We start from the raw sequence: 12,497 nt of genomic DNA, 5'->3' as shown, positions 1-12,497 counted from the left end.
AGGGGGAGGATCACCTCCTTGTCCCTGCTAGAGATGCACCTGTGGATGCATGACAAGGTGCGGTTAGCCCTGCCAACCGTGACCTCGCATTGTCAGCCCATGTTCATCTTGGAGTCAGTAATGACTCCAAGATCCCTTTCTGCCTCCGTGCTCTCAAGAAGGGAGTTCCCCATCTTACAAGTGTGCTGCTGATTACTACTGCCCAAGTGCCGCACCCTGCACTTGTCAGTGTTGAAGCACATCCTGTTTTTGCTAGCCCACCCCTGTAAGCTATCCAAGTCTTGCTGCAGTCTTTCCCTTCCTACTAGCGTGCTCACCTCACCCCAAATTTTGGTATCATCAGTGAATTTAAACAGGTTGCTTTTCACCTTGTCGTCCAAATAGCTGATAAAGAGATTGAACAGCGCGGGCCCAAGGACTGAGCCCCGGGGGACTCCACTGCCCACTTCTCCCCAGGTCAAATATGACCCATCTGCCACCACCCTATGAGTGCGATCCTTCAGCCAATCTGCAGTCCATCTGACTGTGTAGGCATCAATGCCAGTGTTGCCCAATTTTTTAATGAGGATGGTGTCAAAGGCCTTGCTGAAGTCCAGAAAGACTACATCCATGGCAACACCTGCATCCAATGCTTTTGTGACCTGATCATAAAAGGCAATGACTTGCCCCTAATGCAACCATGCTGGTTGCCCTTGAGCATCATCTCTGAGGCCAGCCCATCGCAGATGTGCTCCATGATGATCTTCTCAGAGTTTCCCTAGGATTGAAGTAAGACTGACGGGCATAGTGTTGAATCCCATCCTATTCTCATCCGCCCACCCTTGTAACCTGTTTAGGTCCGATTGCAGTCTATTCCTCCCTTCTGATTTATGCATGTTTGTATATAGAAGCAATGGCATAATAGCTCAAAATAAAGTTTTACTCTTCAATATTGTGTGCAGGGGGGATAGTGGGATATGGTTGTGGGGAGGTGGGGTGCGTATGGGGGGAGGTGTAGGGTTTGTGGGGGAGGGTTTGGGTATGCTTGTGTGTGGGTTTAGTGGGGTGTGCATATGGTGGCCCCCCCCACCCCATCCCATAGGCAATTGGTAGAGGAAGTATGGGGGGGCATGTGCCTCCCCTTACAGGACTGTCCCACACTGCCGATGCCACTGGCAGCTTCTGCAGGTGCTCGCCGGGTCCATCCCTGCTGCCAGCTGCTTCTGTAGGTGCTCACCAGGCCTGTCCCTGTCACTGGCTTCTGCAAGGCACTGCCCAAGTGGGAGTGGGCAGGGCTTGGCCCCATGCAGAGCACATCAGGGACAGCCACTGTTTGGGCCAGATGCAATTAATTGATGGGCACCTGCCCGTAAGCCAGATGAAAACTGCCCGGCAGGCTGTATCTGGCCATAATTTGCCCACCCCGACCTATAAACTAGGGACAGAAATTACATATAAATTGGTATAAGTGATTGGAAACCAGTCTAAACCCATAACAAAACAGAAGTTAAATGCACACAGACAGATGGCAGATCCCGGTCTAAGATAGACCTGGACTGAAGTATTATCAGACTTAACTGATTTTGGTTAAACTGGTCTATGAAATTTCAGTACTGTATTCCAGCCTCCCACCCCATCCAGTTAGGTCAGTCCCCTGGAATCCCAAGATGCTTTGCAGATCCCTGCTACCCTCTCTCATAGAGTGGGTAGGCTAGCCTAGCCTCTGCCCACGATCCCTGCTTCCGTCAAGCTGGGCCCCTGGTCTGTCATAGAGCTAAGGCAGCAAAGCCTTTGCTTCCTAGCTCAGCAGGTGGAGGCATGGGGTGCAGGTGAGAGGGGGAAAAAAAAATCAAGCCCCCCTACCCAACTGGGGTCTGCACAGTAGGGGCCAAGCCTGCAAGGCAGGGGCTTTCCCCCTTACTGTCTGGTTCAGTAGCTTTTCCCCTTGATGCCCTGCTTCACCCCTACCCCTGCCTGCAAAAAGAAGAAAGTCTGTTCCGTTCCCTCCCAACCTAGCCTATGGCACTTAAGCGTAAAGCATGAAAATTAGAGCACTCCTGCCTCAGGCTTTTTTGAACCTCTGTACTTAGCCACGTTCACATGTTGCTACACAGGAGAGTGTTCTGTACCACACTGCCTTGCCAAACCAACATCCCTGTTCTAACTTCAAATACACAACATAGGTAAGATCTTCAGCATTGGGACTCAGTCTTCATGTGTGATGAGCACATCAATGTGGCACAATCAGAATAATAATAATAAAAAATTAATACAATGGTGAATTCTGGACAAACAGATGCACATTATAATAACTGATTTCCTTCAAAACAGAAAACACTAATCAAAAAGTACAATCTAGGTCACATACTGGAGTCAACAATATCTGAAGGTCAGCTGAAATGATCTTCCCTATTATCAGTCAATGTGCACTAGGATCTAGAAAAGCTATTTTAAAAAAAAAAAAAAGATCAGGATTATTATCATGAATGAGTTCAGTATTAACCACAAACTAAGCAACTCTAGCAGCCAAAATGACCTTGTCACAAACATAAGCATAAATTACTGCAAGTTAACTGATTTATTTGAATATGGATTTTGCAGTAGTGCAAACAGAGCTATTTATCAAGACGCCTGAACATTTGTTGTAATCTTCTCTTTTACTGCCAAGGGGAAATTCTTCCAGAAGATGGCTGAGGCTGTCTGAATTTTGACAGATATACGTCAAAATCCACAAAGGTATACATATGATATTCATGATGTTGGAGGTTCTTGTAGGTTGAATTATCAAATTCCTCTGGAGCAGATGCAGCAGCCGTTTTTATCTCTGTGGAACAAGAACAAAAACCAGTGAACCTACTGATGTTAGAAGAGAGTCAACATTCTTTCTCGCTGAGTCAATGTCCTCTGGAGACTGGAGACTCTTCATTGACTGAACATTAAAAAAAAAAAATCAAAAAAAAAAATCAGCAAGTTCAGCACCAGGATAAAGTTACAAGACATCTGTTAGTACCTTACAATAGAGCAAAGCACCACTGAGCTCTAGAAGAAAACACAGAATTTATTCATCTGCTCTACTACAGGATTTCAAATGGCTACTTAACACATAGGAGAGAGTGGAAAAGTAGCTAAAATGTTTGTGTTTCAAACCCTAATAAGTCAATATCAATGGGAAAATACCCAGGCGTCTTGTCTTTTAACATATTGCCTCATGTATATCTGACATCAATTGGTTACACGTCCTAATCCTCAGCACAGCCAGAAGAAAACTGTGGGACACTTAGCAAGCCACAAGATGCAAAGGAGTATTGCACTTGATATATCATGTCAAATCACAAGACAAAGGCATTAAAACTACTAGATATTTTTATAGACTGAGCATTCACACGAGGAAAAATGGCAGAATTCACAAAGCTAAGCTGATCTAATTTAACAAAACAATAATTAAGGATTTCAAGTTATTTAAATTATGGCTGTATTATGCAACAACCAATCAAGAACTTTATATTTTAAGCCCTTCCCCCTTTTACTTGATCTCAGTCTATTTTCAAATCACGTCAGCTTTTTTTTTAAAGAAAATTTTGACCACAAGCAGACACTAATTTCTACGCTTTAAAAATTTGTTAGCTTAAACAGAACTTCTTATAGAAAGGTTTCTGTTTGACTTTCTGACTTCACCATATAGGGAAATTATGAACAAAGCAAGAGCAGAAACAAAAGTATTCTTTTAGGGGGTCGGACTAGATGATCTGTCTAGGTCCCTTCCAACTCACTGATTCTATGTAAATCCATTCTTGTATGCATAAAACACAAAATCAGAAAGATAGGTCAGTGCAATCTAACAGAAAAGCCACATACATTTGCATATGGTGGTGGTTTGTGTTAGACACTGGCAGAAGCTTGATATATTTTGTTATGCAACAATCTGACACTAAAAATTAAAACTAAACAAACACATAATGAAAATCTATTGCTTTACTTTTATCCTTCTGCGGTTGGCACATAGTAATACTGGATATTCAAAAACACCCATTGCATTTCATACACAAACCGTTTGTTAGGTTTACGAAACAGCAATTTGTACTAAATGACAGGTAGAATCTGGGGTGGGCACTTGGAAAAAAAATCCAGGGCATCCTTCCGGATTTCCTAGCTGGATAAAGCTCACAAGAGAAACAACTACATACATATTTGACCCAGCTGTTGCGGTCTGTGCTGAAAACAGCTCCGTGAATAAGCAAGCACAGGAAAGAATACATTCAAACTGCAAGACAGGGTTCTTCTAAAGCAGAAGACAGATGCTCAGGAAGAAAAGCGGATGAGCTCTCACATTTTCCCTGTCCACAATGCACCGTACGTACTTGGCTCCTCAAAAGATGACTTTATCCCCAAGATCCTCCCCCATGCTTCACACTTCAGCTGTGCTCTCAAGCAGAATGATCTCTCCAGAGGATGTTAAGTGAGTCAGAGTACATTTCTGCATTCCTTTGCTGCTCATTTTACTTACCAACAGTTAATGGCACATTAATTCTGTTGGCTCTTTAGCATTCCTACTTCTGAAGAATGAAGCTTCCCTAACATCCATGTTTCTAAGGAGCAAAGCACTGTTTTTATATCTTCAGTTTGTCTTGCATGTTGGTCAGCTGAGGAGCTTGCAGACACATGAAGGAATAAAGGTAGGAAAGAAATGTAGATTACAGAAAATTTGTGAATATGGACTGTTAGCTATTAGCTGTTACTTTTCTTTTTACTGAAAAAGACTGAAACAAAACAAAACAGAAGATGCCTGTAAATGTGATAAAGCAGTCAGATTTTCCTTTCAGTTGCATTCTTTTAAATGATTGCTCCACTGACATCAATGAAAATTAGGAACCTAGAAGTTAAAACCTGTCCAGACTAGAAAAGCCTCTGCTGCTAAAGCTACACAGGTAGAGCCCCCTTGTGGAGATGTAGCATGTGTCAGTAGGAGCATTTTTGCTGCCCCAAACTCCTGGAGGAACATAAGGTAAGCCAAGCACACAGAAGCCCTCTGTCAGCCAGGGGGAGTTTGCCAACATGTCAGCAAGGAGTCATTTTTTTTCATGCTCCTCACTGACACAGCTATACTGGCAAAAAGGAAACATAAACCTCATCTTGCTTTAGATTTACACTGTAAAACAGCACAGGTACTGTAGGGGCTGCTGTTTAAAATATATACTGTATTGGTTAAGAGAATGGAACACACTTCACTTTAAAGCAGAGAATAAAGCCCCCCCTCTGCCTGTCTGGAAGTAAACTGAGCCTGTTCTTGCAGTTTTCTAGGCATCAACTTTTTTTGTGAGAATGGAAAAAGCTGAAAGGCTTGATCCTCAACAATAGCATTGTGATGGAAAGTGGACAAAGCATCAGATGTGGACAGTGACAGGGAAAGTATGCAGGCTTTTTTAGGCTCCCTTTTCTGAATTACAGAAAAAGATGCCAGTTTTTTTGTAGACGGTGACTGCACTGGAATCCAAAGTCATCACCCCCAAGAATTTTACAAGTCAAAGGCAGGTCAAATCATAGGTTGTCTGTCCCTTTCAAACTACAATACTCCTTGGCTAAGTACAGACAGTCAAAAAGCCTGAGGCTGAATCGATTCCATCTTTGCAGGTTAGTCTAAGCTGAGCAGATTCAACTGATAACCAAGCGAACAGATATTTATTTTTGATTCTGGAAATGCAGCCACATGCCTCTAGCGGCCAAGGCCAGAAGCCAGGGGATGCTAGAGGATGGCTTCCGGCTGGGCTGGAGCAGACAGCTTGGGCCAAGGCTAGTCCAGCCACCCTGCAATGCAGGGGGGTGCAGGGGAGATGCAAAGCATCCTGGGATGCTGGGGGATTGTGAGTTAACTTGAATACAGAGGGGATCTGGGACAAGTTCAATAAACCAGCTGAACCTTAATCAGTTAAGTCTGATACTACATCCACCAGGTTTATCTTAAAGCGGTTTTGGCCATTTTGAAAGCAGTTTATGTGCACCGAATTTCTATTTGAACCAGTTTCTGATCACTTGTAGCAGTCTGTATGTAATTTCTGTCTCTAGCCTTTTTGTTCAGCACTACATCCTGAACAGTGCTAAGTAAGATTTATTTATCATTTAAGACTATTATAAGTAATATCCTGATTTTTCAAACAGTCTTACATTTATGCTTTCTTCTCATGAGTTATTTCTTTAAACTCAAACATACTAGCTTTTGGCTGGCCAGATTTCTGAACTTTGAATACAGGACAGTTTTTAACACTTAGACAGGGTCAGAAGAAAGAAACATGTGCTGCAGATGGTGTTGTGCAACTTGGTATGGAGGAATAATTTCATCTACCTGGAGTATGAGAAATGTAGAAACAATCAGACAGCTAGCCTGTTGGTTTGGACTCATGAAACTTTGTGTATGGAGGATGGAATTATTTAATGAGCCCAATTATCACCAGTCAGCATAAGCATGACAGGGACAAGGAGCTGGGAGGTGATCTGGGGAAGGTACAGCATACAACACAGACAGACACTGATATACCCTTCCATCCTCTACTGTCGTCTGCTAAAGATTGGTTTAAGCCCGAGATCTTGCTGGCCCCAACATCCAGCTCTCTGATTAGTCTAGTCAGTCTCACACTTAAGTCCTGGGTCTAGAACCCCACTGTACCACCCCAAAGTCTGGCGCAATCTGCAGTCTGAAAAAAAGAAAAAGAAAGGGGCTATCATCAGAATGAATGTTATGGTGGTACAATTCAGCTCATTGGGAAGGCAGCTACCAACTGCAAGGGCAGGAGAAGGAGGTAAATCCTAAGAGGGGGCAGAGGCCACTGGATGTCCTCAACATGGGTCTAACAAATCATGAAAAAAGCCCTTAGCACTTTAGTTAGAATATTCTAAGGGTGAACAAAAATAAACAAAATGAAATTAAAAATGCTTCCTCCCATTGCAACAACTGGAGGCCACATTACCAATACTTGATCTAAAAGCCGAACAGCAAGAATTTTTCATCAAGGCATGACAGTCTCTGTAACAGTCAGTGCTACATCAGCTAGCTTTAAATACAGAACATAGAGCATCCATATTAAAGCTGACATTGAAGACTTATTTAAAATTACACAACTTCAAGCCCCAACCCCAAAAGAGCCAATATAGTTCAAATAATGTAAAGCTGTACCCTGTATAGTGCCATTCATTTCAGTCTGAGTTCCTGCTTCTTGAGTGGTTTCTTTCTTTGCTGTACTGTCTACCGCCATTGCTGTAGTTTTCAAAAGTTCCTTGTGTAGTTTAGAAGCAGCTATTTCTTGAGTTTCAGGCTCCTGCATCTTTGTCTTGCTTTCTTCTCCACTTAAGGTCAGCTTTGGCTTTGTATCCTTAGTTACTGGTACATCTTTTAGCTGTGTAGCTGCAGCTTGGGCTTCAGTGGCTGATTCCTTCAGGAGGTTTGTGTTCTTAAGACTGACTTCTGTTAGCTTTTGGCTTTTTTTATCAGGCATGTCTGAAATTAGCTTCAGTTTATCTACTTTTTTTGATATTTGTTTTATGGTAGACACTCTTGGTTTTGATTTTATTCCATCATTGGTTGTTGATGTTTTAGCAGACTGTATCTGCTTGATGTGGGGCAACTCAATTTTTGACATGAGAGATTTATTTGTAGATGCATATTCTTCATCACTTTTCTGGGACAATCTCTGTTTAACCAATGTTGTTTTCTTCACTTTCCCATTCTCAAAGGAGTGGGGATCTAGTCTTGGAAATGCCACTTTGGTTTTAAGGGCAACATCTGTAGTACTATCTTCTTCAGAATCAGAACTAGAATCTGAATCAGAGCTGGATGAAGATGAGCTTTTTTCCTTAGCTAACTTCTTATTCAGACCTCGAGCTGTTGTGATAGTACCTTTCCCCTCACGTGAAGACAGAGTTTCTTTCTGAGGAAACACTGCCAAAGTTTTCCTTGACATGCATTTCCTTGTATCTTCATCTGCTAACTTTAAAGCTTCATCAGGGTAAGGACTAGCTATAGTCATACCCGTATTTGCAGGTGGTGGGTGAGAACTAGGAGACAACTTTTTAGGAAACTCAACAGTTGTTTTGGTGGTTAGCAGATTGGTGCTCTCCTGTGGTGCCATATCTAGGAAATGGCATAAAGAGGAATATTATCATTTCTGACACTTTTGTTAATTTGGTATTCCTAAACACCCAACCTTAAGTTTCTGAACTGATCTGGTACTAAAGAGAAGAGACTGAAAATGCTGTGACAAGTGGCCAGATATTGTGGAACACATAACTACATTTTATACGCTGATTACAGATAAAAACCAGAGCCCTATTTAGGATCAAATATTCTTTTCTACTATCATATTGGAACTTATGAGATCTCATTTCTGTTCCTTGCTATGTCAGACTTCCTGCAAGAGCCCTGAAAAGTCGCTCTCTCATTGTGCCTCCGTTTCTCTTCAGTAAAAACAGGATAAAACCCCCCTTCCTATCTCAGGGATAAAAAAGTTCATTAGCAAATGCAAAGTGTTCAGCACCTACAAAGATAAATGTACGTGTATGGAGAAGCAGCATACTCACTACTGCATGATTATTCTGTTAGCTGCTCCACTGCAACAGTTATCTTCATAAGCAATAGAAAAAAAAATAAACTTATGAAGCTTAAATGGACACAAGCCTTGGATTTGCTCAGGACCCCCTGTATAAAGAGTTCAAATGTGCATGTAACTACCTGCTAAGTTGTTAGAGAGAACTTTATATCATACTCAGCTATAAAATGCTGCCCCCTCTGATGCTCTGTGAGGCCTCTCTACTTGCTTTTACTTTTCTGCCTTGTTTCCTTATTCTGTGTTTTTTTTTCACAGGAAAGTCTCAGTGAACTTCCAGACCCTGCATCTGTATTAAAATAAGAGCACCTGACACCCATTTCTTTCTCTGAGGGAGAGGTAGGAGGGAAGTATGGATGCTAAGCTTTTACTGTCCAGACTGGGGAATTGGAATGACAACAGCAACGTCTAAGCTGCTACCCACCCCAGGAAAACTGTGTGTAGCCTGTTGGAAAAGTAGCAGGGGGTCTATGGGACAGCCATATTTGTGAAAACTGAGATCACTTCAGGAAGAACTGGGACCTGCAAGCACCAAAACCCCACTTGCATAAGGAGCTGCTTAATTACCAATTTGACGTGTAGTTTAATGTACCTCTGCCATGTAACATAGAAATCCATGCTGCGTAACTTGGGTCTAATAGTACAATATAGCTCACAGAGCATTGGATTATTTCAACACACACTTTCCACCAATCATTTATAATTACAAATATTTCTTAGGAAACAATAAAATAATGATTCTGAACAGAGGTCAACCTTTAGCAACATGGGAGCTTAAACATTAAGGAAGATATAGGTGTGTAAATTTAAAAATCAACTAACAGAAGTGAGACAATATACAACCTTATCAGATTTGAATAAATTACACAGGAGGGAGTCAAGCTACAGAACAAGTGTCCCAGGAGAGCTAAAAGGCAAATCAAATCAAGCTGAAATACTATTAATAAATGGGTATCTTAAGAAACTGGTAAGACAGAAGCAATGTTGAAGTCTTGTCACTGTAGCATTAATACCAAACTTCATTAAAGACCAAAAAATAGATGTAGGTTAAAACAGTGAAATATTATATTTTTCAGCACATATTAAACCAAAAATAAATCTTTTAAGTAGTTAGATTAATGACACTGAACAGCAGGAACTGAACAAAATAGTATATTTGCAAGGGCAGCATGGACCACTAGCAACACTGAGACACTTCACGGTTTGTACCATCTGACCTGTGTCCCCCCATTGGATACTACTGAATTCAATAGACTCCACTGAGCCCAATGAGCAATATAAATTTTAAACAGAACATTCATATCACTAATAGAGGCTCTGAATTTGACAGGATAGAAGAGCACATCCATGAAAAACTTATGTTCCCCATTCCAGTAGCAAGTGTGATCATTTCACCAAAGCAAAGGAGAATTTCCCAACCTCTTCAAACTGGAATCTGAAAGACAGGCTGTACTTAGTACATTTTAACTAATAATAGCAATGTGCTATACTGTTAAAGAACAGTACCATACACTAGAACAGGGGTGGCCATCCTGCAGCTCTGAAGCCACATGCAGCTCTTCAGAAGTTAATATGCACCTCTTTGAATCTTTGCACAAGCACACTGTGACCAGCTTCTATTTGGACCAGCTTCCATTTCCATTTGCACCATGTGCTTGTGCTAAGATTCAAGGAGGCACATATTAAGTTCTGAAAAGCCACACGTGGCTCCAGAGCCATAGGCTGCCCACCCCTGCACTACAAGCAAGAGAAGAATACTAAAGGGAAGATAGTTTCATAGGTCTTTTCAGGCTCTCTTCAGAGAATTACATGCAACAGATTCTGGGGTAGTCACCACTGAAATAACTTAGCTATAGTTTCCAGAACACCTTAGATAACAATTTATATTTGATAACCATTTATATGTGATACCAAAAACAAAGATACCATGCAAAGCTGATAGAAGCTACTAATTTAAAATATCCCAAGTCTGTATATCATGCTGTGTATTATCAATCAGGACTAGAAACAGCAGCAGCAAAGACTCTCTCAGTAAGTACCCAAGCTTTTTTTCCACAAATTATTTTAGAAACTCACGGTTAGAAATTAGGGAGAATTTGTTTTCAAGAAATCTTTTCGGGGTGTTTCTTTTTAACATCTCTTTAATACATATGATTATTAAGTCAAGGGGACTATGCAAAGACAAATAAAAGACTTAACACTTACATTTCAGAACCTGTGCCACTGTAACTGTCCCAGCACACTTTGATACAGCATATGCTGACAAGAAAAGCTCTTGTCAGCCAGTACAGATACCTCACCTTCCTGAACATCCTAAGCTAAGCTGATGAACACCCTCTTCCACTGACATAGCTACATCCACCCTCCTGCCTACTCCTCCCCCAGAGTTTTGATGACATTGCTGTGATTTTTTTCACACTACTGGCCAACATAGGTATGCCAGCAAAACTGTAATGCAGATCTAATTTAAGGACACTGACAGAAGTGACATTTTGTTGTGCGATCAGCCACTAAAACACTCTACAGCTGTGCCCGATCGCCACACAAATTAAACTTAATTACATGAGGGTTCAGATGAAGGTGTTCTAAAGTGGAGCACCTTCATTAACTTCTGCTAATGCATGCTGGGAGCAGGCCTGGGGTGAAGCAGTCCTGCCTCATCCCCGGTGCTGTGTTCAGGATGGAAAGGGGAAGGAAGTCCATTCCTTCTTCCCTTCCCATCCTGAGACAGCACTGGAGCTGGGAGAGGGAGTGTGGGGCTAGGGGAAGAGACTGCAGACACACAGCCTCTCTCAACTGGAGTGGCTCCAAAAGCAGAGCTTGATCCTCCACGATCCTCCAACAGTGAATGTCTGTTGGGTTGGGAGGGTCAGTCTAACTCATGGCAATTTCTGTAAAGTTCCATAAGTTAGACTGGGGAGCTGCATATCTGTCAGAGCCCTAACTCTGATTTTAAATTGGGTCACTAATCATCAGTCTCACCAATCTGTGCTTACACGACTAATTTTTTGACATGTTTCAAAACCTATACCCAGTCCTACACATTACTTACTCTGCAAGCTCTTTCAAACAGGGACTATTTTTCTGTTACATATGGACAAATCCTACCACAAAGGGGCCATAACTGTACTTCCAAAGCACTATCTGAAACAGGTGCAAATAACTATGATCTTGCCAAAGGCATCCCTCCATATAATGGGCTACCCCACCATACCCAAATAGATCCAGAAATATGACAGGACTATTTGACGTCTAGATCCACATTATGCAGTACGTTCCCCATTTTCAGTACAGATAAACAGTGAATTAACTGGACTCATCCCACAAACAATTTTTATATATCTCCTACCCTGGGACTATCTGTGGCATCTGCTCAAACCCATCCCTAGAACTCAATGGCTGAGATGCTACAGGTGAGGTCTGAGATATAGTTGCAGCAATGAGATAGGCAAGAAAGGACAGGAAAGTTATCCTGACAGCTTATACCCAATACAAGTCTATTGCTAGCAGTCCTTCACTAATCTGGGCATGCTTCAAAACCCCCTCTTCAGTTAGACACTGGTGGAGAGGCTAATGCAGTTGAGGGTGAAGGATTTAAATTCTATTGGTTTGCTGACTAGTGGGGAAATGAAACACGGTAAGGAGTAGCTATCTCATGGCTTAGGGCAGTTTTATAAACTCCTACAGCACTGGGGTTTTTAGATTATGTTAAAAGTGCCAGGTGTTTAGATGAGCCCTCTGCAGACCCCTCCGCAGGGACTTCTACAGTAGAACGAACATCTGCCTGATGGCAAATGGAACGGGAAGCAAAGGGACAGAATTTTTTCTATTTTTCTTATATTGAACAAAAAGTCCATTGCACATCCCTTATTTCTCTTCCCGCCATATATTAGAGGCCCATATTTACTATTAATAACCACTGACCAT

The 12,497-nt window shown here is 41.8% G+C and overlaps 1 protein-coding gene and 1 long non-coding RNA gene across 3 annotated transcripts in view; one reads left to right on the top strand and one right to left on the bottom strand.

Annotated features, from left to right (window-relative positions):
• The window catches only part of LOC109305857, a 20,875-nt gene that overhangs the window by 3,987 nt on the left and 4,391 nt on the right, over positions 1–12,497 (top strand). The window contains exon 2 of the long non-coding RNA XR_002099736.1: positions 2,849–2,851. This is a non-coding gene — a long non-coding RNA (uncharacterized LOC109305857). The remainder of the gene's footprint in view (positions 1–2,848; positions 2,852–12,497) is intronic.
• On the bottom strand, positions 2,257–8,524 carry NDUFV3 (NADH:ubiquinone oxidoreductase subunit V3). 2 transcript variants are annotated; one of them, XM_019528996.1, is made up of 2 exons: positions 7,145–8,137; positions 2,257–2,803 (listed from the first exon to the last, which is right to left on the bottom strand). In XM_019528996.1, exons 1-2 carry the CDS (start codon positions 8,094–8,096, stop codon positions 2,637–2,639), a joined length of 1,119 nt encoding a protein of 372 aa, XP_019384541.1. In that variant the 5' UTR covers positions 8,097–8,137; the 3' UTR covers positions 2,257–2,636. The 2 variants fall into 2 exon arrangements, with proteins under 2 accessions (XP_019384541.1, XP_019384542.1); XM_019528997.1 differs by lacking the exon at positions 2,257–2,803 and adding an exon at positions 2,810–2,908 and having other exon boundaries at positions 7,145–8,524.

Source organism: Crocodylus porosus, unplaced genomic scaffold, assembly GCF_001723895.1.
Source record: "Crocodylus porosus isolate Cpor-Errol unplaced genomic scaffold, CroPor_comp1, whole genome shotgun sequence".
In the NCBI taxonomy this organism is placed as follows: Eukaryota; Metazoa; Chordata; order Crocodylia; family Crocodylidae; genus Crocodylus; species Crocodylus porosus.
The sequence above is the reverse complement of the archived record's forward strand: the minus strand, read 5'-3'. Positions and strand labels throughout refer to the sequence as shown.

What these genes read in the sequence shown, in the direction of transcription:
- NDUFV3 (XM_019528996.1), bottom strand. Translation starts at nt 8,096, where the DNA reads ATGGCACCACAGGAGAGCACCAATCTGCTAACCACCAAAACAACTGTT. An exon ending in AATGAATGGCACTATACAGG is followed by an intron (nt 2,804 to 7,144) that starts GTACAGCTTTAC and finishes CTTGTTCCACAG; the next exon opens with AGATAAAAACGGCTGCTGCA.